The sequence below is a fragment of the Coregonus clupeaformis genome, chromosome 32 (assembly GCF_020615455.1).
Source record: "Coregonus clupeaformis isolate EN_2021a chromosome 32, ASM2061545v1, whole genome shotgun sequence".
In the NCBI taxonomy this organism is placed as follows: Eukaryota; Metazoa; Chordata; class Actinopteri; order Salmoniformes; family Salmonidae; genus Coregonus; species Coregonus clupeaformis.
In genome coordinates, this window is record NC_059223.1 from 3,530,527 (window position 1) to 3,558,526 (window position 28,000).

Consider the following 28,000-nt stretch of genomic DNA (forward strand, 5'->3'; position numbering starts at 1 on the left):
TAACCGCGACGGTAGTGATCTTTTGGTCGTTACATCGATGACTGGAATAGTGGCTACAATGTTGCGTTTGGGGGGGTCACTGGCGACTACTTCCGGGTGATGTTTTTGTTGCAACGGAGTCGCAGCAGCAGCTACGACTTGAACGACGGTCTCTTCTTAGAATGAATACTTAGCTAAACCCGTTAGCCAGACTCAAAAACATATTCAGCGGTTTCAAGTGTAATATTCTCAGGAATCTTCTTCGAACTTTGCGCCCTGGAGAGGGTGCCACGGCGCGCCCAAATACATGTCGCTGGACTTCCTACCCGAGTGCGCTGCTAGCTAGCTAGCAGGCTAGCTAACGACAATCATTTCTACAGTAACGTACAGGTAGCGAGACTGATTTCACGTCTTTTCTAAATCAACCGACCATTGTTAGATCACTTATTATCGCCACTCAAGTTTTGCTGTTTGATATTGTACTGATGGTGGCTTATTGTATTCGTTTACGTTAGTCTTGTGATGAACACTGGGGGCCCAACTTAGCTGGTTAGCATCTAGGCTAACTAGCTAACTTATCTTGCTTATCCTAGAGGGGTCTGTCAAATTCAATTAGCTTGCCCAGCTCTCGGCCTCGTAAATTGATTTTTAAACCATTTCTCTATTTGAGTTACTAACCAGATACCGTTAGGTAACTAGCTGGCTGTCCGATATTGAATCCCTATTGCCAATTGTGTTAGTCTACCTCGTCCTCTTTCCCCCTTATCCCGCCGCCTCCCTGAAACTGGCGGTCCACCATAGCATCTCGCCAATCAGGCTGTTCAGGGGCATCAGACACACGCTCATCGTAGCTTTGACAATCCGCACAGCAAGTGCTGCCGACTGCGGTCACCAACCACGGACGAAAGTAGCCCAAACCAATGTTAAGCCATCTTACACGGAGTTAACGAAATCTAGGGTCTCCGAAAGTCGGTGTACTGCCTTCCAATTTCGCGCCAAGAAGAGTAGTATTGTTGTGGAAGGTGAGCCCCATCAGCACCGGGCGTCCAAGCTCGCGATGCCCCCTCCTACGGCCAGCAGTAAAGCTCGGGTCTACACCGATGTCAACACGCAGAAGAGCAGGGAATACTGGGACTACGATGCACACGTGCCAAGCTGGAGGTAAAGAAAGATGTACCTGTTTTACTAACTGTTACTAGGGTTCTCCAACTCCCAATCCTTGAGAGCTGGGTGTGCAGGCTTTCATTCCAAACCTACAGGGTTTGATCAAAAGCCCTGTTTATCACCCAGTTGCTCTTCGGGCCAGGAGTCAGGAGAACCCTGATGTAAATGTGTATTAACCCCTTCTAGGTGTATATAATCCTGTCTGATAACACACTGCATTCATGTGCTCTTACCGTTTCCCTCTGGTCTCTTCTCATAATTCTCTTGTGGTGCTCTTCCGTCTGCAGTAATCAGGACAACTACCAGTTGGTACGTAAACTGGGCAGAGGGAAATACAGCGAGGTGTTTGAAGCCATCAATGTCAGCAACAATGAGAAAGTGGTGGTTAAAATCCTCAAGGTGAGCCGCTGTCATTTGATGTGTTTGAATGTTTTTTGGTAGGAGTGTATATAATGGAGGTAGTCGGCCCCTCAACCTAGACATGTGTCCCCTGCCTAAAACACTTGGCCTTCTGTTGGCTTCAGTTGAACCGGGTCATATTCATTAGTGTAGAGTTAAGTCTCCCCCCCGTTTGGGTCCAATTGTTTCCGTTTGGTTCCAGTGAATACAACCCTGCCTGGTTGGGTCTTTTGTTGTGCTAAGTCTGGAAATGATTGACCAATCACCTGTTTCAGCCCGTCAAGAAGAAGAAGATCAAGCGAGAGATTAAGATCCTGGAGAACCTGCGTGGTGGAACCAACATCATCCGCCTGGTGGACACAGTGAAGGATCCTGTGGTATGTCTCTCTCATAGAAATATCATCTATAGAAGGGGCTTAGATCCTCTAACACTCACAAGTTGACTGGTAAACTCCTATGGGTAAACTCACAATGGCTGGCAGTCCACCAATTATACCATCAATGACTTGACAGGAGAGGCCTGTTCTATAGATTATATTTCTATGGTCTCTCCGGTCAGCCCCAGTACTCTGTTCTATAGATTATATTTATATGGTTCTCTCCGGTCAGCCCCAGTACTCTGTTCTATAGATTATATTTCTATGGTTCTCTCCGGTCAGCCCCAGTACTCTGTTCTATAGATTATATTTCTATGGTTCTCTCCGGTCAGCCCCAGTACTCTGTTCTATAGATTACATTTCTGTGGTTCTCTCCGGTCAGCCCCAGTACCCTGTTCTATAGATTATATTTCTATGGTTCTCTCCGGTCAGCCCCAGTACTCTGTTCTATAGATTATATTTCTGTGGTTCTCTCCGGTCAGCCCCAGTACTCTGTTCTATAGATTATATTTCTATGGTTCTTTCGGTCAGCCCCAGTACTCTGTTCTATAGATTATATTTCTATGGTTCTCTCCGGTCAGCCCCAGTACTCCGTTCTATAGATTATATTTCTGTGGTTCTCTCCGGTCAGCCCCAGTACTCTGTTCTATAGATTATATTTCTATGGTCTCTCCGGTCAGCCCCAGTACTCTGTTCTATAGATTATATTTCTGTGGTCTCCGGTCAGCCCCAGTACCCTGTTCTATAGATTATATTTCTATGTTCTCTCCGGTCAGCCCCAGTACTCTGTTCTATAGATTATATTTCTGTGGTCTCCGGTCAGCCCCAGTACTCTATTCTATAGATTATATTTATATGGTTCTCTCCGGTCAGCTCCAGTACTCTGTTCTATAGATTATATTTATATGGTTCTCTCCGGTCAGCTCCAGGACTCTGTTCTATAGATTATATTTCTATGGTCTCTCCGGTCAGCCCCAGTACTCTGTTCTATAGATTATATTTCTGTGGTCTCCGGTCAGCCCCAGTACTCTATTCTATAGATTATATTTATATGGTTCTCTCCGGTCAGCTCCAGTACTCTGTTCTATAGATTATATTTCTATGGTCTCTCCGGTCAGCCCCAGTACTCTATCCATAGATTATATTTCTGTGGTTCTCTCCGGTCAGCCCCAGTACTCTGTTCTATAGATTATATTTCTATGGTTCTCTCCGGTCAGCCCCAGTACTCTGTTCTATAGATTACATTTCTGTGGTTCTCTCCGGTCAGCCCCAGTACTCTGTTCTATAGATTATATTTCTATGGTTCTCTCCGGTCAGCCCCAGTACTCTGTTCTATAGATTATATTTCTGTGGTTCTCTCCGGTCAGCCCCAGTACTCTGTTCTATAGATTATATTTCTACGGTTCTCTCCGGTCAGCCCCAGTACTCTGTTCTATAGATTATATTTCTATGGTCTCTCCGGTCAGCCCCAGTACTCTGTTCTATAGATTATATTTATATGGTTCTCTCCGGTCAGCCCCAGTACTCTGTTCTATAGATTATATTTCTATGGTTCTCTCCGGTCAGCCCCAGTACTCTGTTCTATAGATTATATTTCTATGGTTCTCTCCGGTCAGCCCCAGTACTCTGTTCTATAGATTACATTTCTGTGGTTCTCTCCGGTCAGCCCCAGTACCCTGTTCTATAGATTATATTTCTATGGTTCTCTCCGGTCAGCCCCCAGTACTCTGTTCTATAGATTATATTTCTGTGGTTCTCTCCGGTCAGCCCCAGTACTCTGTTCTATAGATTATATTTCTATGGTTCTTTTCCGGTCAGCCCCAGTACTCTGTTCTATAGATTATATTTCTATGGTTCTCTCCGGTCAGCCCCAGTACTCCGTTCTATAGATTATATTTCTGTGGTTCTCTCCGGTCAGCCCCAGTACTCTGTTCTATAGATTATATTTCTATGGTCTCTCCGGTCAGCCCCAGTACTCTGTTCTATAGATTATATTTCTGTGGTCTCCGGTCAGCCCCAGTACCCTGTTCTATAGATTATATTTCTATGTTCTCTCCGGTCAGCCCCAGTACTCTGTTCTATAGATTATATTTCTGTGGTCTCCGGTCAGCCCCAGTACTCTATTCTATAGATTATATTTATATGGTTCTCTCCGGTCAGCTCCAGTACTCTGTTCTATAGATTATATTTATATGGTTCTCTCCGGTCAGCTCCAGGACTCTGTTCTATAGATTATATTTCTATGGTCTCTCCGGTCAGCCCCAGTACTCTGTTCTATAGATTACATTTCTGTGGTTCTCTCCGGTCAGCCCCAGTACCCTGTTCTATAGATTATATTTATATGGTTCTCTCCGGTCAGCCCCCAGTACTCTGTTCTATAGATTATATTTCTGTGGTTCTCTCCGGTCAGCCCCAGTACTCTGTTCTATAGATTATATTTCTATGGTTCTTTCCGGTCAGCCCCAGTACTCTGTTCTATAGATTATATTTCTATGGTTCTCTCCGGTCAGCCCCAGTACTCCGTTCTATAGATTATATTTCTGTGGTTCTCTCCGGTCAGCCCCAGTACTCTGTTCTATAGATTATATTTCTATGGTCTCTCCGGTCAGCCCCAGTACTCTGTTCTATAGATTATATTTCTGTGGTCTCCGGTCAGCCCCAGTACCCTGTTCTATAGATTATATTTCTATGTTCTCTCCGGTCAGCCCCAGTACTCTGTTCTATAGATTATATTTCTGTGGTCTCCGGTCAGCCCCAGTACTCTATTCTATAGATTATATTTATATGGTTCTCTCCGGTCAGCTCCAGTACTCTGTTCTATAGATTATATTTATATGGTTCTCTCCGGTCAGCTCCAGGACTCTGTTCTATAGATTATATTTCTATGGTCTCTCCGGTCAGCCCCAGTACTCTGTTCTATAGATTATATTTCTGTGGTCTCCGGTCAGCCCCAGTACTCTATTCTATAGATTATATTTATATGGTTCTCTCCGGTCAGCTCCAGTACTCTGTTCTATAGATTATATTTCTATGGTCTCTCCGGTCAGCCCCAGTACTCTGTTCTATAGATTATATTTCTGTGGTTCTCTCCGGTCAGCCCCAGTACTCTGTTCTATAGATTATATTTCTATGGTTCTCTCCGGTCAGCCCCAGTACTCTGTTCTATAGATTACATTTCTGTGGTTCTCTCCGGTCAGCCCCAGTACTCTGTTCTATAGATTATATTTCTATGGTTCTCTCCGGTCAGCCCCAGTACTCTGTTCTATAGATTATATTTCTGTGGTTCTCTCCGGTCAGCCCCAGTACTCTGTTCTATAGATTATATTTCTATGGTTCTTTCCGGTCAGCCCCAGTACTCTGTTCTATAGATTATATTTCTATGGTTCTCTCCGGTCAGCCCCAGTACTCTGTTCTATAGATTATATTTCTATGGTCTCTCCGGTCAGCCCCAGTACCCTGTTCTATAGATTATATTTCTATGGTCTCTCCGGTCAGCCCCAGTACTCTGTTCTATAGATTATATTTCTGTGGTCTCCGGTCAGCCCCAGTACTCTGTTCTATAGATTATATTTATATGGTTCTCTCCGGTCAGCTCCAGTACTCTGTTCTATAGATTATATTTCTATGGTCTCTCCGGTCAGCCCCAGTACTCTGTTCTATAGATTATATTTCTGTGGTTCTCTCCGGTCAGCCCCAGTACTCTGTTCTATAGATTATATTTATATGGTTCTCTTCGGTCAGCCCCAGTACTCTGTTCTATAGATTATATTTTGATGGTTCTCTCCGGTCAGCTCCAGTACTCCATTGGGTGCATTTTTATTTGCATTTAGGGGTGTGACCTCCCCTCCATGACAAGGGAAGTGATGAGCCCACACCCACACAGTGAGGTGCTGACTAACAGATTTACATTTGACTCAGTTAGCAGACTCTTATCCAGAGCCTCTCACGGTTAGTGCATTCATCTTAGCTAGGTAAGACAACCACATATCACAGTCATAGTAAGTCAAATTTGTCCCTTTCTGCTATCATTAAAGTTAGAGGTAAACTCTAGAATGAGAGAATACGCTGATGAACTAGAGATCCTGGTTCGAATCCAGGCTCTGTCGTAGCTGGCCGCGACCGGGAGACCCATGGGGCGGCGCACAATTGGCCCAGCGTCGTCCAGGGTAGGGGAGGGAATGGCCGGCAGGGATGTAGCTCAGTTGGTAGAGCATGGCGTTTGCAACGCCAGGGTTGTGGGTTCGATTCCCACGGGGGGCCAGTATGAAAAAAAATTAAAATGTATGCACTCACTAACTGTAAGTCGCTCTGGATAAGAGCGTCTGCTAAATGACTAAACTGTAAATGTAAAATGAAGTCTATTTAGACAATAGATCCACAAGCAAGGAGAGATATGAGTGTGAGACTTTTTTCATTGTAATGTCTCTCCCGTCAGTGTATTTGCATTTAGGGGTGTGCTGTTCTGCTTTTGTTGAGATGTGTGCTTGTGATTGGATGTCCTCAACAATAGAACTCTCTCACTGCCATCTTTATTTTTTAATAATCAAGGATGCATTCTCCCATCTTCTCTCTTTGCAGTCTAGAACGCCAGCACTTGTCTTTGAGTGCATCAATAACACAGATTTTAAGGTACTGATGTTTGGTGAATGAAACATTCATGTAAAGTTACTGATCTCTCTCTAAGGTAGTTGTGTGTTTGAAACGTTAACAGACATGGAAATATACTGATATCATATAACAAATACTTTTCACTTTAATAGGTAAACATTTTGAAAGTACAGTCCATTCGGAAAGAATTCAGACCCCTTTACTTTTCCCACATTTCTTTACGTTACAGCCTTATTCTAAAATGGATTAAAACATGTTTTTCCCCCCTCATCAATCTACACACAATACCCCATAATGACAAAACAAAAACAGGTGTTTAGAAATGTTTGCAAATAATCTGAAATATCACATTTACATAAGTATTCAGACCCTTTACTCAGTACTTTGATGAAGCACCTTTGGCAGTGATTACAGCCTTGAGTCTTCTTGGGTATGACGCTACAAGCTTGGCACACCTGTATTTGGGGAGTTTCTCCCATTCTTCTCTGCAGATCCTCTCAAGCTCAGGTTGGATAGGGAGCGTCGCTGCACAGCTATTTTCAGGTCTTTACAGAGATGTTCGATCAGGTTCAAGTCTGGGCTCTGGCTGGGCCACTCAAGAACATTCAGAGACTTGTCCCAAAGCCACTCCTGTGTTGTCTTGGCTGTGTGATTAGGGTGGTTGTCCTGTTGGAAGGTGAACCTTCGCCTCAGTCTGAGGTCCTGAGCGCTCTGGAGCAGGTTTTCACCAAGGATCTCTCTGTACTTTGCTCCGTTCATCTTTCCCTCGATCCTGACTAGTCTCCCAGTCCCTGCCGCTGAAAAACATCCCCACAGCATGATGCTGCCACCATCATGCTTCACCATAGGGATGGTGCCAGGTTTCCTCTAGACGTGACGCTTGGCATTCAGGCCAAGAAGTTCAATCTTGGTTTCATCAGACCAAAGAATGTAGTTTCTCATGGTCTGAGAGTCTTTAGGTGCCTTTTCGCATACTCAAAGTGGGCTGTCATGTGCCTGGTGGAGTGCTGCAGAGATGGTTTTCCTTCTGGAAGGTTATCCCACCTCCACAGAGGAACTCTGGAGCTCTGTCAGAGTGACGATCAGGTTCTTGGTCACCTCCCTGACCAAGGCCCTTCTCCCCCGATTGCTCTAGGAAGAGTCTTGGTGGTTCTAAACTTCTTTCATTTAAGAATGATGGAGACCACTGTGTTCTTGGGGACCTTCAATGCTGCAGAACTGTTTTGGTACCCTTCCCCAGATCTGTGCCTTGACACAATCCTGTCTCGGAGCTCTACGGACAATTCCTTCGACCCCCATGGCTTGGTTTTTGCTCTGACATGCACTGTCAACTGTAGGACCTTACAGTGGCTTGCGAAAGTATTCAACTCCCCTTGGCATTTTTCCTATTTTGTTTCCTTACCTGGAATTAAAATGGATTTTTTTGGGGTTTGTATCATTTGATTTATACAACATGCCTACCACTTTGAAGATGCAAAATCTTTTTTATTGTGAAACAAACAAGAAATAAGACAAAAAAACAGAAATTGAGCGTGTATAACTCCCCCTCAAAGTCAATACTTTGTAGAGCCACCTTTTGCAGCAATTACAGCTGTAAGTATCTTGGGGTATGTCTCTATAAGCTTGGTACATCTAGCCACTGGGATTTTTGCCCATTCTTCAAGGAAAATCTGCTCCAGCTCCTTCAAGTTGGATGGGTTCCGCTGGTGTACAGCAATCTTTAAGTCATACCACAGATTCTCAATTGAATTGAGGTCTGGGCTTTGACTAGGCCATTCCAAGACATTTAAATGTTTCCCCTTAAAGCACTCAAGTGTTGCTTTAGTAGTATGCTTAGGGTCATTGTCCTGCTGGAAGTTGAACCTCCGTCCCAGTCTCAAATCTCTGGAATACTGAAACAGGTTTCCCTCAAGAATGTCCCTGTATTTAGCGCCATCCATCATTCCTTAAATTCTGACCAGTATCCCAGTCCCTGCCGATGAAAAACATCCCCACAGCATGATGCTGCCACCACTGTGCTTCACTGTGGTGATGGTGTTGTCGGTGTGATAAGAGGTGGTGGGTTTGCGCCAGACATAGCAATTTCCTTGATGGCCAAAAAGCTCAATTTTTTGTCTCATCTGACCAGAGTACCTTCTTCCATATGTTTGGGGAGTCTCCCACATGCCTTTTGGCAAACACCAAACGTGTTTGCTTATTTTTTTCTTTAAGCAATGGCTTTTTTCTGGTCACTCTTCCGTAAAGCCCAGCTCTATGGAGTGTACGGATTAAAGTGGTCCTATGGACAGATACTCCAATCTCCGCTGTGGAGCTTTGCAGCTCCTTCAGGGTTATCTTTGGTCTCTTTGTTGCCTCTTTGATTATGCCCTCCTTGCCTGGTCCGTGAGTTTTGGTTGGGGGCCCTCTCTTGGCAGGTTTGTTGTGCCATATTCTTTCCATTTTTTAATAATGGATTTAATGGTGCTCCGTGGGATGTTCAAAGTTTCAGATATTTTTTTATAACCCAACCCTGATCTGTACTTCTCTACAACTTTGTCCCTGACAAGTTTGGAGAGCTCCTTGGTCTTCATGGTGCCGCTTGCTTGGTGGTGTCCCTTGCTTACTGGTGTTGCAGACACTTATATTGCACACAGGTGGACTTTATTTAACTAATTGTGTGACTTCTGAAGGTAATTGGTTGCACCAGATCTTATTTAGGGGCTTCATAGCAAAGGGGGTGAATACGTATGCACGTACCACTTCTCCGTTATTAATTTTGTATAATTTTTTGAAACAAATTATTTTTTTCACTTCACCAATTTAGACTCTTTTGTGTCCATTACATGAAATCCAAATAAAAATCCATTTAAATTACAGGTTGTAATGCAACAAAATAGGAAAAACACCAAGGGGGATGAATTATTTAGCTAGGCACTGTATATAGACAGGTGTGTGCCTTTCCAAATCTTGTCCAGTCAATTGAATTTACCACAGGTGGACTCAATCAAGTTTTTTGAAACATCTCAAGGATGATCAATGGAAACAGGATGCACCTGAGCTCAATTTCGAGTCTCATAGCAAAGGGTCTGAATACTTATGTAAATAAGGCATTTAACAAATATATATTACATTTGCCAATATTTTAAAAACCTGTTTTCGCTTTGTCATTATGGGGTGTTGTGTGTAGATTGAGGACTTTTTTTTTTTCTTTAATCCATTTTAGAATAATGCTGTTATGTAACAAAATGTGGAAAAAGTGAAGGGGTATGAATACTTTCCCGAATGCACTGTAGTTAACCTTTTTTGTTAATCTCATTCACAGGAGCTTTACCAGAAGTTAACAGACTTTGATATTCGTTTCTACGTGTACGAGCTTCTCAAGGTAAGGGAAGTTGGCAGGTTCCCCCATACTTGGCTCTGTTGCATCCCACTTCAAATAATTTGGCTTCAATTGTTTTCCATTGACTATTTTTTTTTTGTGTGCAAGAGGGCCTGGAAAGAGTCTTCAGATAGAGACTGTGTATTCTAGACTAATGCGTGTTCCGCTGTGTTGTCTCGTCTCCTACAGGCTCTGGACCACTGCCATAGCATGGGGATCATGCACAGGGATGTCAAACCACACAACGTCATGATCGACCACCAGATGAGAAAGGTTAGCCGTCCGATCATCGTCATTTAGTCTTTCGTTTAAACAGGTTGTTCTCACTGAGATACAATCTGAAGAGACCTGGGAGCAACCTCAAACTCTCCCTCTGTCAGGGTGGGGATTTATTATTATTATCCTGATTTAATCAGGAATTCCGGGTTTGGTGACACCGTCCTCTATTCATACATGATAGAAATTGGCCCACTCCCAAACAATATCCTCTTTATGTCCTGGTTCTCTACAAGGTTAATAAAGGTATCTTAATTAACCTTTATTTTATCAGGGAGTCATACTGAGGTATCTTATTTAACCTTTATTTTATCAGGGAGTCATACTGAGGTATCTTAATTAACCTTTATTTTATCAGGGTGTCATACTGAGGTATCTTAATTAACCTTTATTTTATCAGGGAGTCATACTGAGGTATCTTATTTAACCTTTATTTTATCAGGGTGTCATACTGAGGTATCTTAATTAACCTTTATTTTATCAGGGTGTCATACTGAGGTATCTTATTTAACCTTTATTTTATCAGGGAGTCATACTGAGGTATCTTATTTAACCTTTATTTTATCAGGGAGTCATACTGAGGTATCTTATTTAACCTTTATTTTATCAGGGAGTCATACTGAGGTATCTTATTTAACCTTTATTTTATCAGGGAGTCATACTGAGGTATCTTATTTAACCTTTATTTTATCAGGGAGTCATACTGAGGTATCTTATTTAACCTTTATTTTATCAGGGAGTCATACTGAGGTATCTTATTTAACCTTTATTTGATCAGGGAGTCATACTGAGGTATCTTATTTAACCTTTATTTTATCAGGGTGTCATACTGAGACCAACGTCTCTCTTACAGATGAGCCCTGAATTACAGAAATGCAAGTAGAAAGGAAAACACGGTCATAAAGAACAAACGCATTCATCAGTAATAAGGTCCTCAATCAGCTTTCTGAGTTGCCCTAGAGGCACCAAAACATCACATTTTAAGAACAGTTTTAAAGATTGTTCCACAAATACGGTAGGGAAAAAAACGGATTCACCTAACTCAGTACGGACAGAAGGAATTTTCCAGAGTTAGCCATCCCTGAGACCGTGTGCGGCAGCTCATATCTAAAGGTTAGTATTGATGTTAGGAACAGTGGGAGTTTTTGTAAAAGGGCTTTATAAATGATAACACAGCAATGTATCAACCTACAGTGAGGGGGGAAAAAAGTATTTGATCCCCTGCTGATTTTGTACGTTTGCCCACTGACAAAGAAATGATCAGTCTATAATTTGAATGGTAGTTTTATTTGAACAGTGAGAGACAGAATAACAACAACAAAAAAACAGAAAAACGCATGTCAAAAATGTTATAAATTGTGTGAGGGAAATAAGTATTTGATCCCCTCTCAATCAGAAAGATTTCTGGCTCCCAGGTGTCTTTTATACAGGTAACGAGCTGAGATTAGGGAGCACACTCTTAAAGGGAGTGCTCCTAATCTCAGCTTGTTACCTGTATAAAAGACACCTGTCCACAGAAGCAATCAATCAATCAGATTCCAAACTCTCCACCATGGCCAAGACCAAAGAGCTCTCTAAGGATGTCAGGGACAAGATTGTAGACCTACACAAGGCTGGAATGGGCTACAAGACCATCGCCAAGCAGCTTGGTGAGAAGGTGACAACAGTTGGTGCGAAAACAATTGGTAACACATTACGCCGTGAAGGACTGAAATCCTGCAGCGCCCGCAAGGTCCCCCTGCTCAAGAAAGCACATATACATGCCCGTCTGAAGTTTGCCAATGAACATCTGAATGATTCAGAGGAGAACTGGGTGAAAGTGTTGTGGTCAGATGAGACCAAAATGGAGCTCTTTGGCATCAACTCAACTCGCCGTGTTTGGAGGAGGAGGAATGCTGCCTATGACCCCAAGAACACCATACCCACCGTCAAACATGGAGGTGGAAACATTATGCTTTGGTGGTGTTTTTCTACTAAGGGGACAGGACAACTTCACAGCATCAAAGGGACAATGGACGGGGCCATGTACCGTCAAATCTTGGGTGAGAACCTCCTTCCCTCAGCCAGGGCATTGAAAATGGGTCGTGGATGGGTATTCCAGCATGACAATGACCCAAAACACACGGCCAAGGCAACAAAGGAGTGGCTCAAGAAGAAGCACATTAAGGTCCTGGAGTAGCCTAGCCAGTCTCCAGACCTTAATCCTATAGAAAATCTGTGGAGCGAGCTGAAGGTTTGAGTTGCCAAACGTCAGCCTCGAAACCTTAATGACTTGGAGAAGATCTGCAAAGAGGAGTGGAACAAAATCCCTCCCTGAGATGTGTGCAAACCTGGTGGCCAACTACAAGAAACGTCTGACCTCTGTGATTGCCAACAAGGGTTTTGCCACCAAGTACTAAGTCATGTTTTGCAGAGGGGTGAAATACTTATTTCCCTCATTAAAATGCAAATCAATTTATAACATTTTTGACATGCGTTTTTCTGGATTTTTTTGTTGTTATTCTGTCTCTCACTGTTCAAATAAACCTACCATTAAAATTATAGACTGATCATGTCTTTGTCAGTGGGCAAACGTACAAAATCGGCAGGGGATCAAATACTTTTTTCCCCCTGACTGTACGTGATATCAGAGGGCCAACCAGCTTTCTGGTAGAGAATGCAGTGATGAGTACTAAAACTGTCGGCCGTAATAAATCAAATAACATTTTATGTCGCATGCGCCGAATACAACAGGTGCGGACTTTACCGTGAAATGCTTCCTTACGAGCCCCTTTCCGAACAACGCAGAGTTAAAAAGTAAAAAAAGATGAGCAAATAACAATTACAAGGCTACATACGAGGAGTACCGGTTCCAACATACTTATGTCAATTACATATTTCCCTATTTCATTTTCAATACATTTGCAAAAGTTTCCCCAAAATGTTTTCTTTCACCTTGTCTTTATGGGGTATGGTATGTAGATGGGCGAGGAAAAAATCAAATGTAATCCATTTAGAATTCCCGGCTGTGACACAACAAAATGTGGAAGTCAAGGGATATGAATAATTTCTGAAGGCAATGTACATGTAGGTAACTATGGGGTAACTATGGGGTAACTAGGGGGTAACTAGGTGGTAACTATGGGGTAAAAGGCAATCAGGATAGATAATACAGTAGCAGCATTGTGTGTGTGTGTGTGTGTGTGTGTGTGGAGTCCAGTGAGTGTGCATAGAACTAGTGCAAGAATGTCAGTGCAAAAAAAACACGGGGGTCAATGAAAATAGTCCGGTTAGCGTACAGATACAGAGCCTTTTGAGTGGAAAGTCTTGTCACACAGCATCTCCAACAGCAAATGCATAGTCAACGGAAGGCAGGCTTCATCAGCACGTCACACACCACTCTGCAGTGAGCTGGAGGGGGGATGCGTTCTGAAAACGTACTTCATTGTTTGAAACCTGAATGTTTTACGACATGTCTTAGCTTGCGTCAAAGTAGCCTAGCCAAAAATCACACCATATCCTTGGTGGAAATCTATTTTATATCAACTTTATTTCGTTGTCCAGTAGCCAAAGGCACAATCCTAGTCATATTAGCAACCCCATGCTAGTTGTTGTATATTAGATATCCCCTCTTTCAACATTTCAAACTGATATTTTCATCTGTCAAGTGAAACCGCTCGCTTGCGGGGTGCGCTTTTGACAACTGTGTTTTCCCGCTAATTTACTTCATTTAGCAGACGCTCTTATCCAGAGCTACTTACAGTAGTGAGTGCATTACTTTTTTTTTCGAACTGGTCCCCCGTGGGAATCGAAACCCACAACTCTGTCGTTGCAAGCTCTACCAACTGAGCCCCACGGGGATGATGTGTTATGGAACGTGGGCCTGCTGCCTTGTGCTCATTGCTGAGCTTATAATGTGAAGACATAATAATGTTTCAAAAAATTTTTTAAGCTAAATGTTCTGATCTGTTTCATCAGACTCCTTTTATTTTTATTTTTCTGTAGCCGAGGCCTACTGGTTGGATGATCTATCGTCCCATAACTGTCCCAGAGTCTGTTTTGGAATAGGCGATTTCTTTCTCGACAAGTTGACCAATAAAATAGGTTAACTTTTCTACTATTGGGGATAGTAGTTTGACGTAGGCTAGTGATTTTGCTGTTCGTTACTCGTCTTGTTGGCTGAGGAAAAGTAAATCTTGACAGTTATTCTAACGTCTTCAAAGTATGCATCAGAATTCGTTAAGAAGGACAGCACATCGTTGCATCCTCGACTTGCATATTCTGTTAATATGAATTGCTCTAAGCTAAATGTTATTTCTGTCATTCTGAGCACTGTGGGTGGTCGCCCTAATCAGGTTACGCGCCCAGCGCATATGGGTCCAGTAAATCTATCCAAATAAATTAAAATGGTTGCCGGTCAAATGTCCGGCGCCACATTTTCCTAACAAGCTGTGGTTCAGCAGTCTTATGGCTTAGGGGTAGAAGCCGTCCAGGAGCCTTTTGGTCCCAGACATGACGCTCCGGTAACCCTTTCCGTGCGGGTAGCAGAGAGAAGTCTATGACTTGGGTGGCTGGAGTCTTTGACAATTTGTAGGGCCTTCCTCTGACACCGCCTGGTATAGAGGTCCTGGATGACAGGGAGCTCTGCCTTAGTGATGTACTGGGCCATACGCACTACCCTCTGTAGCACCTTGCGGTCGGATGCCAAGCAGTTGCCATACCAGGCGGTGATGCAGACAGTCAAGATGCTCTCAGTGGTGCAGCTCTAGAACCTTTTGAGGATCTGAGGGCCCATGCCAAATCTTTTTCAGCCTCCTTTCACGTCTGTGTTGGTGTGTGTGTGGACCATGATAGATCCTTAGTGATGTAGACACCGAGGAACTTGAAGCTCTCAACCCGCTTCACTACAGCCCCGTCAATATGAATGGGGGTGAGCTCCGCCCTCCGTTTCCTGTAGTCTACAATCCGCTCCTTTGTCTTGCTGACTTTGAGGGAGAGGTTGTCCTGGCACGACACTGCCAGGTCTCTAACCTCCTCCCTGTAGGCTGTCTCATCGTTGTCAGTGATCAGTCGTGTCGTCTGTAGACTTAATGATGGTGTTGGAGTTGTGCACGGCCACGCAGTCATGGGTGAACAGGGAGTACAGGAGGGGACTAAGCACGCACCTCTGAGGGGGGGGGCCCCGTGTTGAGGGTCAGCGTGGCAGATGTTGTTGCCTACCCTCACCACCTGGGGGCGGCCCGTCAGGAAGTACCAGATCCAGTTGCAGAGGGAGGCTTAGTTTGGAGGGCACTATGGTGTTGAACGCTGAGCTGTAGTCAATGAACAACATTCTCATGTAGGTCTTCTTCTTTTTTTTCGGTAGGCGAATTGGAGTGGGTCCAGGGTGTCTGTGATGATGGTGTTGATGTGAGCCATGACCAGCCTCTCAAAGCATTTCATGGCTACAGATATAAGTGCTACGGGGCGATAGTCATTTAGACAGGTTACCTTCGCGTTCTTGGGCACAGGGACTATGGTGGTCTGCTTGAAACATGTAGGTATTACAGACTGTGTCGGTGGGAGGTTGAAAATGTCAGTGAAGACACTTGCCAGCTGGTCAGCGCATGCTCTGAGTTCGTGTCCTGGTAAAGCGGCAGGACCTGCGTCCTTGTGAATGTTAACTTGTTTTAAAGGTCTTACTCACATCGGCTACGGAGAGCGTGATCACACAATCGTCTGGAACAGCTGGTTCTTTTAATGCATGGTTCAGTGTTGCTTGCCTCGAAGCTAGCATAGAAGGTATTTAGCTCGTCTGGTAGGCTTGTGTCACTGGACAGCTCGTGGCTGGATTTCCCTTTTGTAATCAGTGACAGTTTGCAAGCCCTGCCACATCCGACGAGCGTCAGAACCAGTGTAGTAGGATTGGATCTTGGTCCTGTATTGACGCTTTGCCTATGTGATGGTTCGTCGGTTTAGTGTCCCGCTCCTTGAAACCGGCAATCTAGCCTAGCTCAGTGCGGATGTTGCCTGTAATCCGTGGCTTGTCGTTGGGATATGTACAATTAATTAAGCCTGTGACTGTGGAAAATTCCTCAATGCCATCGGGTGAATCCTGGAACATACTGTATTCCAGTCTGTGCTAGCGAAACCGTCCTGTAGCTTAGCATCCACTTCATCCCACCACTCCCGTATGGAGCGCCTCACTGGTACTTCCTGTTTGAGTTTTTGCTTGTAAGCAGGAATCGGGAGGTTAGAGTTATGGTCGGATTTGCCAAATGGAGGGCAGTGCGTTATGATAAACTGCATCTAATGGCTTTAATGAAGTGGCAGCTGCGTTAATATAGTTAAGGGCTCTCCAACCCTGTTCCTGGAGAGCTACCGTCCTGTAGGTTTTCACTCCAACCCTGTTCCTGGAGAGCTACCGTCCTGTAGGTTTTCACTCCAACCCTGTTCCTGGAGAGCTACCTTCCTGTAGGTTTTCACTCCAACCCTGTTCCTGGAGAGCTACCTTCCTGTAGGTTTTCACTCCAACCCTGTTCCTGGAGAGCTACCGTCCTTTAGGTTTTCACTCCAGCCCTGTTCCTGGAGAGCTACCTTCCTTTAGGTTGTCAGTCCAACCCTGTTCCTGGAGAGCTACCGTCCTGTAGGTTTTCTCTCCAACCCTGTTCCTGGAGAGATACCTTCCTGTAGGTTTTCACTCCAACCCTGTTCCTGGAGAGCTACCGTCCTGTAGGTTTTCACTCCAACCCTGTTCCTGGAGAGCTACCGTCCTGTAGGTTTTCTCTCCAACCCTGTTCCTGGAGAGATACCTTCCTGTAGGTTTTCACTCCAACCCTGTTCCTGGAGAGCTACCGTCCTTTAGGTTTTCACTCCAGCCCTAATCTAGCACACCTGATTCTAATAATGACCTGCTTGATAAGCTGAACCAGGTTAGTTACAACTGGGGTTAGAGTGAAAACCTACAGGAGGGTAGCTCTCCAGGAACAGGGTTGGAGTGAAAACCTACAGGAGGGTAGCTCTCCAGGAACAGGGTTGGAGTGAAAACCTACAGGAGGGTAGCTCTCCAGGAACAGGGTTGGAGTGAAAACCTACAGGAGGGTAGCTTTTCAGGAACAGGGTTGGAGTGAAAACCTACAGGAGGGTAGCTTTTCAGGAACAGGGTTGGAGTGAAAACCTACACATTACAGACAAAATACTTTACAATTTACATACATCTAAAAACATTAACATGTAGTGTGTGTGTGCGCATCTATCAGTTACACATACGTCAGTGCATACACACAACAAGTAGGTCACATGGGGGAGAGGCGTTGTGCTGTGAGGTGTTGCTTTGTTTTTAAAAAAAAAAGTATGTTTTGCTTTTTACTTGCGCTATATAAAATGTAAGGGTTTTCCATGCACTCGTGGCTCTGTATAATACTGTACGTTTCCTTGAATTTGTTCTGGACCTGGGGACTGTGAAAATACCCATGGTGGCATGTCTGGTGGGGTAAGTGTGTGTGGAAGTTGACTATGCAAACAATTTGGAATTTCCAACACATTAATGTTTCTTATAAAAACAAGAGGTGACACGGTCAGTCTTTTCCTCAACTCTTAGCCAAGAGAGATTGGCATGCATAGTATTAATATTAGCCGTCTGATTACAGTGAAGAGCAAGACGTGCCGCTCTGTTCTGGGCCAGCTGCAGCTTAACTAGGTCTTTCTTTGCAGCACTTGACAATATGACTGGACAATAATCAAGATACGATAAAACTAGAGCCTGCAGGACTTGCTTTGTGGAGTGTTGTAAAAAAGCAGAGCGTCTCTCTATTACGGACAGACCTCTCCACATCTTTACAACCATTGAAGCTATGCTGAACAAAAATATAAACGCAACATGCAACAATTTCAAAGATTTTACTGAGTTACAGTTAATATAAGGAAATCAGTCAATTGAAATCAATTTGTTACGCCTTAATTTATGGATTTCACATGACTGGGAATACAGATGTGCATCTGTTGGTCACGAATAACTTCTTTTTTTTTAAAGTAGGGGTGTGGATCAGAAAACTAGTCAGTATCTGGTGTGACCACAATTTGCCTCATGCAGCGCGACACATCTCCTTCACATATGGTTGATCAGGCTGTTGATTGTGGCCTGTGGAATGTCGTCCCACTCCTCTTCAATGGCTGTGCGAAGTTGCTGGATATTGGCGGGAACTGGAACACGCTGTCGTACACAGCGATCCAGAGCATCCCAAACATGCTCAATGGGTGACATGTCTGTTGAGTATGCAGGACATTTTCAGCTTCCAGGAATTGTATACAGATCCTTGCGACATGGGGCCGTGCATTATCATGCTGAAAACCATGAGGTGATGGTGGCGGATGAATGGCACGACAATGGGCCTCAGGATCTCGTCACGGTATCTCTGTGCATTCAAATTGCCATCGATAAAATGCAATTGTTTTAGTTGTCCGTAGCTTACGCCTGCCCATACCAGAACCCCACCGCCACCATGGGGCACTCTGTTCACAACGTTGACATCAGCAAACCGCTCGCCCACACAGCACCATACACGTGGTCTGCGGTTGTGAGGCCGAGTGGACGTACTGCCAAATTCTCTAAAACGATGTTGGATGTGGCTTATGGTAGAGAAATTAACATTAAATTATCTGGCAACCGCTCTGGTGGACATTCATGCAGTCAGCATGCCAATTGCACTCTCCCTCAAAACTTGAGACATCTGTGGCATTCTGTTGTTTGACAAAACTGCACATTTTAGAGGCTGTTTATTATCCCCAGCACAAGGTGCACCTGTGTAATGATCATGCTGTTTAATCAGCTTCTTGATATGCCACACCTATCAGGTGGATGGATTATCTTGGCAAAGGAGAAATGCTCACTAACAGGGATGTAAACAAATTTGTGCACAACATTTTGAGAGAAATAAGCTTTTTTGTGCGTATGGAACATTCTGGGTTTTATTTCAGCTCATGAAACATGGCACCAACACTTTACATTTTGTGTTTATATTTTTGTTTAGTGTGAATGTCTTTTATATGAGTTGGAGTGAACCTACAGGAGGGTAGCTCTCCAGGAACACGGTTGGAGTTAACCTACAGGAGGGTAGCTCTCCAGGAACAGGGTTGGAGTTAACCCAGCAGGAGGGTATCTCTCCAGGAACAGGGTTGGAAACCCCTGATATAGATGTCGCCATAGTCTAGGACCGGTAGGAACATTGACTGAATAATCAGCTTTCTACCATTTAGCGAGAGACGGGACCTATTTCTATAGAAGAAGCCCATTTTTATGATGCTATGATCAACAAATTCCTGCCCTGTTCCCTACTAATCTAGGCCAGTGTTTCCCAAATAGCTCGCCCCATAGCTGCAGCTCATTTCTCCTGGGTCAGAGGCAGAGCATCAACACCGTTGTTTATCAGGGAGTGTCACAGAGGGGTGTGTGTCCCAAATATCTCCTTTCTCCTGAAGTCTACACTCGTTTCAACCTCCGTACAAACCATGCGCAAGTCTCGCAAGCTTACCTTCTGTTTTGCTACACGATGATTCAGCAGTAATCAGTCTGGTAATATAGGGATACACTCGTTCAGTGCTTTCCCACAGATCTAATGGCATTGGATTGGTGGATGCATAGGTTAGTGGGAGTTCTCCATCATATTTCTTATGCCAGTCATTTCCTTTTAGAATCAGGGAAGGTAACAAGGTGACGCTTTGGGAGGAAGATGAGATCATTGGCACACATCCAGAGAAGGAAACTTCAATAGGTGTTAAATGGGTCAAGTTATGGCACCAAAAAACGCTGTGATGCTGGAGAGGGTCCAGGTTGGGGCGGGCTGTCATCGTGCTGTTTAGCCACCAGGGGGCGGTAATGAAGCCGCAGCAGCAGCAGAACACAACACTGCAGGCCTAGATTAAAGGTGCACTTTGCAGAAATCGCTCCGCCATTTCCTGGTTGCTAAAATTCTAATATTTCTCCTAATTTCAGTTTATGTGACAAAACAAGCAAGTTTAGTGTAGAGAATCATTGTACCATCTAAACCGCTGTGAAATATATTTTCCATAACCAAAAATATTGTATTTTCAGCAGTTTTGAAGCTGGTGTACAAACCGAAAGTAAAAGACTCAAAAACGAAACTTAAGATCTGGAAGCATAGAAATAGTAGAACATAGAACAGATCTACAGTTTCTTAGACTTGCTTTCAATGAGGATGACAGATCTATAACTTACATTTCTATGTGAATTTGGTCTGGTCGCCCAAGAAGTGACAAATGCAGCTTTATGGTTGGATCTGTCCTTTCTTCAACTCTATAACCAACTGAAGGTTAAATTTATCAATTCAAAATGAGCCGTTAATATTCAGTCTATTTTCAAATCACGAGTTGAATTCCGTTACCTCCTGAATCTTACTGAAAATCGAACTTGAATTGATCCCAAACCTACGACCGTAGATCCGTAGTTCCCAGATGGTCCGCTATTTGGTCAGAAGGACATTTTGAAAGGCTTCGAGGGCAAAACAGGAAGCCCTGCTTCTGCAGATGTCACACTGTTACAAACCCCTCTCTCTCTTTCTGTCTCTCTGTCTTTGTCTGTGTGTCTGTCTGTCTCTCAGCTGCGTCTCATAGACTGGGGTCTGGCTGAGTTCTACCACCCAGCTCAGGAATACAACGTCAGGGTGGCCTCGCGTTATTTTAAAGGACCAGAGCTACTAGTGGACTATCAGGTACACTCTAGTTATTAACACGCCAGTTATTAACATACATCACACTAACATCCACATACACTGCAATGCATCATTATGCACATATTGGTTTAATCCTTGTTACGTGAACACATTTATTTGCCTGCTAACATTTAGTATGTTCAATAGTAGTATGTTTACAAATGTACCAATAAAATGGATAATGTTCAAATGAACCACGTTGTGATTTTAAAATCAGTTGTAGAGTATTTGTCCAATCTTCTGTATTGTCCTTTGTTTTGTGGTTGTAGCTTTATGACTACAGTCTGGACATGTGGAGTCTGGGCTGCATGTTGGCCAGCATGATCTTCCTGAAAGAGCCATTCTTCCATGGCCAGGACAACTACGACCAGGTACACACACACACACACACACACACACACTATATATATATATATACACACACACAGTGGGGAAAAAAAGTATTTAGTCAGCCACCAATTGTGCAAGTTCTCCCACTTAAAAAGATGAGAGAGGCCTGTAATTTTCATCATAGGTACACGTCAACTATGACAGACAAATTGAGATTTTTTTTCTCCAGAAAATCACATTGTATGATTTTTAATGAATTTATTTGCAAATTATGGTGGAAAATAAGTATTTGGTCACCTACAAACAAGCAAGATTTCTGGCTCTCACAGACCTGTAACTTCTTCTTTAAGAGGCTCCTCTGTCCTCCACTCGTTACCTGTATTAATGGCACCTGTTTGAACTTGTTATCAGTATAAAAGACACCTGTCCACAACCTCAAACAGTCACACTCCAAACTCCACTATGGCCAAGACCAAAGAGCTGTCAAAGGACACCAGAAACAAAATTGTAGACCTGCACCAGGCTGGGAAGACTGAATCTGCAATAGGTAAGCAGCTTGGTTTGAAGAAATCAACTGTGGGAGCAATTATTAGGAAATGGAAGACATACAAGACCACTGATAATCTCCCTCGATCTGGGGCTCCACGCAAGATCTCACCCCGTCGGGTCAAAATGATCACAAGAACAGTGAGCAAAAATCCCAGAACCACACGGGGGGACCTAGTGAATGACCTGCAGAGAGCTGGGACCAAAGTAACAAAGCCTACCATCAGTAACACACTACGCCGCCAGGGACTCAAATCCTGCAGTGCCAGACGTGTCCCCCTGCTTAAGCCAGTACATGTCCAGGCCCGTCTGAAGTTTGCTAGAGTGCATTTAGATGATCCAGAAGAGGGATTGGGAGAATGTCATATGGTCAGATGAAACCAAAATAGAACTTTTTGGTAAAAACTCAACTCGTCGTGTTTGGAGGACAAAGAATGCTGAGTTGCATCCAAAGAACACCATACCTACTGTGAAGCATGGGGGTGGAAACATCATGCTTTGGGGCTGTTTTTTCTGCAAAGGGACCAGGACGACTGATCCGTGTAAAGGAAAGAATGAATGGGGCCATGTATCGTGAGATTTTGAGTGAAAACCTCCTTCCATCAGCAAGGGCATTGAAGATGAAACGTGGCTGGGTCTTTCAGCATGACAATGATCCCAAACACACCACCCGGGCAACGAAGGAGTGTCTTCGTAAGAAGCATTTCAAGGTCCTGGAGTGGCCTAGCCAGTCTCCAGATCTCAACCCCATAGAAAATCTTTGGAGGGAGTTGAAAGTCCGTGTTGCCCAGCGACAGCCCCAAAACATCACTGCTCTAGAGGAGATCTGCATGGAGGAATGGGCCAAAATACCAGCAACAGTGTGTGAAAACCTTGTGAAGACTTACAGAAAACGTTTGACCTGTGTCATTGCCAACAAAGGGTATATAACAAAGTATTGAGAAACTTTTGTTATTGACCAAATACTTATTTTCCACCATAATTTGCAAATAAATTCATTAAAAATCCTACAATGTGATTTTCTGGATTTTTTTTTCTCATTTTGTCTGTCATAGTAGACGTGTACCTATGGTGAAAATTACAGGCCTCTCTCATCTTTTTAAGTGGGAGAACTTACACAATTGGTGGCTGACTAAATACTTTTTTCCCCCACTGTATATATACACACACACACAGACAGACACAGACACAGACACACACACACACACACACACACACACACAGGGCAACTAGGACCAGGTAACTAGCACAACACTACACTAATCCATGATACTATAGTTGTATGTAGAACAACAGTGTTGAATGGCATCATTGGGAGTGGGACCAGCCACTAGAGAGGAGGTTACCACTTCTATTGTCAACCAACCCTGTTATTTATTACAACTAAATGACCACATTAACACACACACTATGAACACTGGTCATCTTTTATGTAGAAGGTGAGGATAGTGTCTCGAGTTCCTCTGACTGTCCGTTCCATGTTGTGTCCAGCTGGTCCGCATCGCTAAGGTTCTTGGGACAGATGAGCTGTTTGGTTACCTGCACAAGTACCACATCGAACTGGACACGCGTTTCAAAGACCTGCTGGGCCAGTAAGTAACACCAGGGGGGGCGTAGCACAGCCTGGTCCCAGATCTGTTTGTGCTCTAGCCAAGTCCCCATTGCTCGTTGAAAAGCCAAACCACTTGGCAAGGCACTGACACGATCACAGAAACAGACTGCCACTCAGGCTAGGAGAGGGCTGCTGTTGGAGGGCTGCTGGGGTGGTATTCAGTGGCTGTGTTGGGCTTTGTTTAGTGCCGTGGTATGCAAGACTGTTTGTTTACGTGGAGCACACATACCACTGTGCTAAAGCCTACCGTGTGGAATGTTCCGATATAAATATATTATGTAGAAATCCACAGACGTCCCAGTTTCCTGTTGTCTCTGTGTCGCCCTGCGGACATAGACATACAAAGTAAAGATCCAATCACCTCCCATTTTAGCCTCCCAGTCTCTCCTTTTATTGGATGGATGTGCCCTTTGGGACGGCGATACTTGGGAAGGGATGTGTCATCGTACTCAGTCTCTGTCCTCCTCTTCCCTTCAGGCATACCCTAGCTCTACATTTGGAAATGTTCAACTAAAATGAGTGTTTCTTATTGGACCAGTTCAAGCAGTAGCTCCTCTCCTCCCCCTCCTCTCCTCCCCCCCCCAGGCAGACGAGGAAGCGCTGGGAGCAGTTTGTCCAGACAGAGAACCAGCACCTGGTGACCCCGGAGTCCCTGGACCTTCTAGACAAGCTGCTACGTTACGACCACCAGCAGAGACTGACCGCTGCCGAGGCCATGCAGCATCCATACTTCTGTAAGATACACCCGTCTGTCTGTCTGTCACTGTCTGTCTGTCCAAGGCCAGCAGCATCCATACTTCTGTAAGATACACCCGTCTGTCTGTCTGTCACTGTCTGTCTGTATGGCAGCCCTCTCTCTCTGTCTGTCCAAGGCCAGCAGCAGCCATTCTTCTGTAAAGGGGTCTACACAGTCCACTCAAACAGAGCCGACAGAGGTCCGTTTCCATCGCTCTATATACGTAGTAGTTCTACGTACATTTGCGAGGCAGAATTTTTTGGAACTGGATGCAAACAGACCTCTGTCGGCTCCGTTTGATTAGACTGTGTAGAGCCCTTAAGATAAACACACACAGTAGAAGATATGAGCAGAGTGGAGCGAGGAGCGGAGCGTCGTTTGACTGGAGCGAGGAGCTGATTTAAAAAAATTTTTTTAGAGGTTCAGCCTGTTCTCTTGCTCTAATTTCGTTCTCGTACCGCATTTAAAAATTATTTCCTCAGTGTTGTTTTAATAAGGCCTGTTCTGTTGTATTCATTTAGCCTACCCCACCACTGATGAGCAGAGATGTAGATATCAGTCGACCCAAGAAATAGGCCTGTGTAATTGATGACAAGACAACACATGAGCCCATTCACCAGCACCAGAGACGTTTAGATTTCTATATTATAAAAAAAAAATAGGAGTCTTAAGTTTGTAACAGTGCTAAAAGTTCTCTTATCAGCTGTAAAATGCGAGCGCAACAGAGCCAGTTACGACTGAAGTATCTGATCATCAATAGATTGGAGAAAAAGCTATTAGTTTTTTTAACATGATGGCCACATCTCATCAACAAGGTCCTTGTTGAAATGTTGAAGCTTCTTATGATAGCCTACTTCAAAACCAAATTTTTTATGTGAGCGCTGGCCGATTTTTATTTTTTTTTTAGCGGAGGGGAAAGGCTGTTGAGAGCTGCACAAAGATCACTCAACTCTGCTCACATACTCGGACACACGCACCTCTTTGTTTGAGTCACTCTTTTCTTTCTGTTTCTCTTTCTCCATTCCTCCCTCTCTGTCTGTCGCTGTCTCTCTCCATCCCTGTCCACGGACCCAATGCTACTCTCTCCATCCCTGTCCACGGACCCAATGCTACTCTCTCCATCCCTGTCCACGGACCCAATGCTACTCTCTCCATCCCTGTCCACGGACCCAATGCTACTCTCTCCATCCCTGTCCACGGACCCAATGCTACTCTCTCCATCCCTGTCCACGGACCCAATGCTACTCTCTCCATCCCTGTCCACGGACCCAATGCTACTCTCTCCATCCCTGTCCACGGACCCAATGCTACTCTCTCCATCCCTGTCCACGGACCCAATGCTACTCTCTCCATCCCTGTCCACGGACCCAATGCTACTCTCTCCATCCCTGTCCACGGACCCAATGCTACTCTCTCCATCCCTGTCCACGGACCCAATGCTACTCTCTCCATCCCTGTCCACGGACCCAATGCTACTCTCTCCATCCCTGTCCACGGACCCAATGCTACTCTCTCCATCCCTGTCCACGGACCCAATGCTACTCTCTCCATCCCTGTCCACGGACCCAATGCTACTCTCTCCATCCCTGTCCACGGACCCAATGCTACTCTCTCCATCCCTGTCCACGGACCCAATGCTACTCTCTCCATCCCTGTCCACGGACCCAATGCTACTCTCTCCATCCCCTGTCCACGGACCCAATGCTACTCTCTCCATCCCTGTCCACGGACCCAATGCTACTCTCTCCATCCCCTGTCCACGGACCCAATGCTACTCTCTCCATCCCTGTCCACGGACCCAATGCTACTCTCTCCATCCCTGTCCACGGACCCAATGCTACTCTCTCCATCCCTGTCCACGGACCCAATGCTACTCTCTCCATCCCTGTCCACGGACCCAATGCTACTCTCTCCATCCCTGTCCACGGACCCAATGCTACTCTCTCCATCCCTGTCCACGGACCCAATGCTACTCTCTCCATCCCTGTCCACGGACCCAATGCTAGGCAGTCAAGTGCACTCATTCGGTGTCCAGTATGCAATGATCTATGCAAATTGCGTTAGTGATGATGTGCAAATGGTTAGAAGCAGTTCAAACCCATTGCTTAAAGGGATGGTGAGAGATTTGGTCAATTAAAGGGATACTGTGGGATTGTTGGCATAGTAAGTTGAACTTGTAGATACTATTTTTATGTTTCTGTGTCCAGTATCAAGGAAGTTAGAGGTAGTTTAGCGAGCTAATGCTAACTAGCGTTAGCACAATGACTGGAAGTATATGGGTATCTGCTAGCATGCTAGCAGTAGATAAAGGGCCTCATTGCCATAATCCTGAAGTATCCTTATAAACCCTTTTTCATCTGACTCTGTGTAATAAAGAAATCTGTCACCATCCCTTTAAACTTTGATCTGTACTGATGAAGAGTGAATCTCCCACCATTCCTTTAAACTTTGGTCTGTACTGATGAAGAGTGAATTGGAAAGGGATGATCTCTTGACTACCATGTTCTGTCTCTCTCAGATCCAGTGCTGAATGAGCAGACCATCTCCAACACAGACACCAAGGCAATAAGTGGATCCAATGCAACATGATGGGCAGAGAGGAGGTAACTCACACACACACAAGAGTTCTCCCCAAAGAATGTTAGAGCGGCGCCACCTTGTGGACTGGCTGCGCCATTATGAAAAATAACTTCAATATTTATATGTTATCATTTAAGCTATTTTTATTTTTTTGCTCTAGATTGCAGGAAATGTCAGTTACAGGTGTAGAAAACATACTAAGCAGCAGCACCTTGTTAAATAATCATGGGGAGAACCCCGACACGTACACATTCTCACACCTAGCCACACATATATACCTGCACTTGCACAGAAACATCCACGTTGTAACAAGCCCAGACTTCTGTTGTTTTGATCGTATCTCCATTCCTTCTTGCTGTCCAGGAAAAAACATTTGTTACCTCAACTTGTGACCCCTTTCGTGGCAGAAACGATCTGCCTCCAGGTCTACGGCCGTACTGGAGTAAGACGTCAACTTGCAACACACACAACAACACTTGGATAAAAGCTAAATCTTTCACAACGTTGGGTACTAGCGTTGCTTGGACCCAGTCAATACACAACGTATCGGATCCAAGCTATGAGGTGTGATATTGCCTCCTTGAACTGCCCCCCCCCCCCCAAAATCCCTGCCCGCTCCCCACCCCACCCACCTCAACTCCCCTGTTTTCAAATGAGCTGATGTCAGATGTGATACAGAGACTGACTCCAGGTCAGTTTGGCGCTGGTGTTGTGCTGTAAGATGTGTGTTGGTCAGTATGGAGCTGGACTGTCCTGGGGTCAGAGCTATAATAATACTGAGTGGCATGGAGGCTCTTTTCTGCTATGAATAGAACAAATACTATATTAAAGAGAATAAACCATTTTTATTTAAATGTTTTTGTACGTGCTTTTTTTTAAATTGTATGTATTGATTTCTGATTGATCAGTAGAAACCTAAATACATTCGGAAAGTATTCAGACCCCCTTGACCTTTTCCACATTTTGTTACGTTACAGCCTTATTCTAAAATGGATTAAATATATTTTTTCCCTCATCAATCTACACACAATACCCCATAATGACAAAGCAAAAACTTTTTTATTTTTGCAAATGTATTACATTTTAGTCATTTAGCAGACGCGCTTATCCAGAGCGACTTACAGTTAGTGATTGCATACTTCTTTTTTTTTCATACTGGCCCCCCGTGGGAAACAAACCCACAACCCTGACGTTGCAAGCGCCATGCTCTACCAACTGAGCAACAACTGAGTTATTACAAATAAATAACGGAAATATTACATTTACATAAGTATTCAGACCCTTTACTCAGTACTTTGTTGAAGCACCTTTGGCAGCGATTACAGCCTCGAGTGTTCTTGGGTATGACAC

General features: G+C 44.3%; 1 protein-coding gene across 1 annotated transcript; it reads left to right on the top strand.

Annotated features, from left to right (window-relative positions):
- Positions 1-61: 61 nt before the first annotated feature.
- On the top strand, positions 62-27,504 carry csnk2a2a (casein kinase 2, alpha prime polypeptide a). The gene is made up of 12 exons (XM_041899275.2): positions 62-1,140; positions 1,431-1,542; positions 1,818-1,919; positions 6,498-6,548; positions 9,829-9,888; positions 10,075-10,158; positions 20,736-20,846; positions 21,116-21,217; positions 23,214-23,314; positions 23,920-24,068; positions 26,589-26,673; positions 27,014-27,504. The coding sequence occupies exons 1-11, from the start codon at positions 1,037-1,039 to the stop codon at positions 26,657-26,659; spliced, it is 1,047 nt and encodes a 348-aa protein (XP_041755209.1). The 5' UTR covers positions 62-1,036; the 3' UTR covers positions 26,660-26,673; positions 27,014-27,504.
- The last annotated feature ends 496 nt before the right edge of the window (positions 27,505-28,000 follow it).

Bases quoted from the DNA above. Each gene is read 5' to 3' on its own strand.
- csnk2a2a (XM_041899275.2), top strand. From the start codon at position 1,037: ATGCCCCCTCCTACGGCCAGCAGTAAAGCTCGGGTCTACACCGATGTC. The intron at 1,920-6,497 runs GTATGTCTCTCT...CTCTCTTTGCAG, and splicing joins ACACAGTGAAGGATCCTGTG to TCTAGAACGCCAGCACTTGT. The intron at 9,889-10,074 runs GTAAGGGAAGTT...CGTCTCCTACAG, and splicing joins ACGTGTACGAGCTTCTCAAG to GCTCTGGACCACTGCCATAG.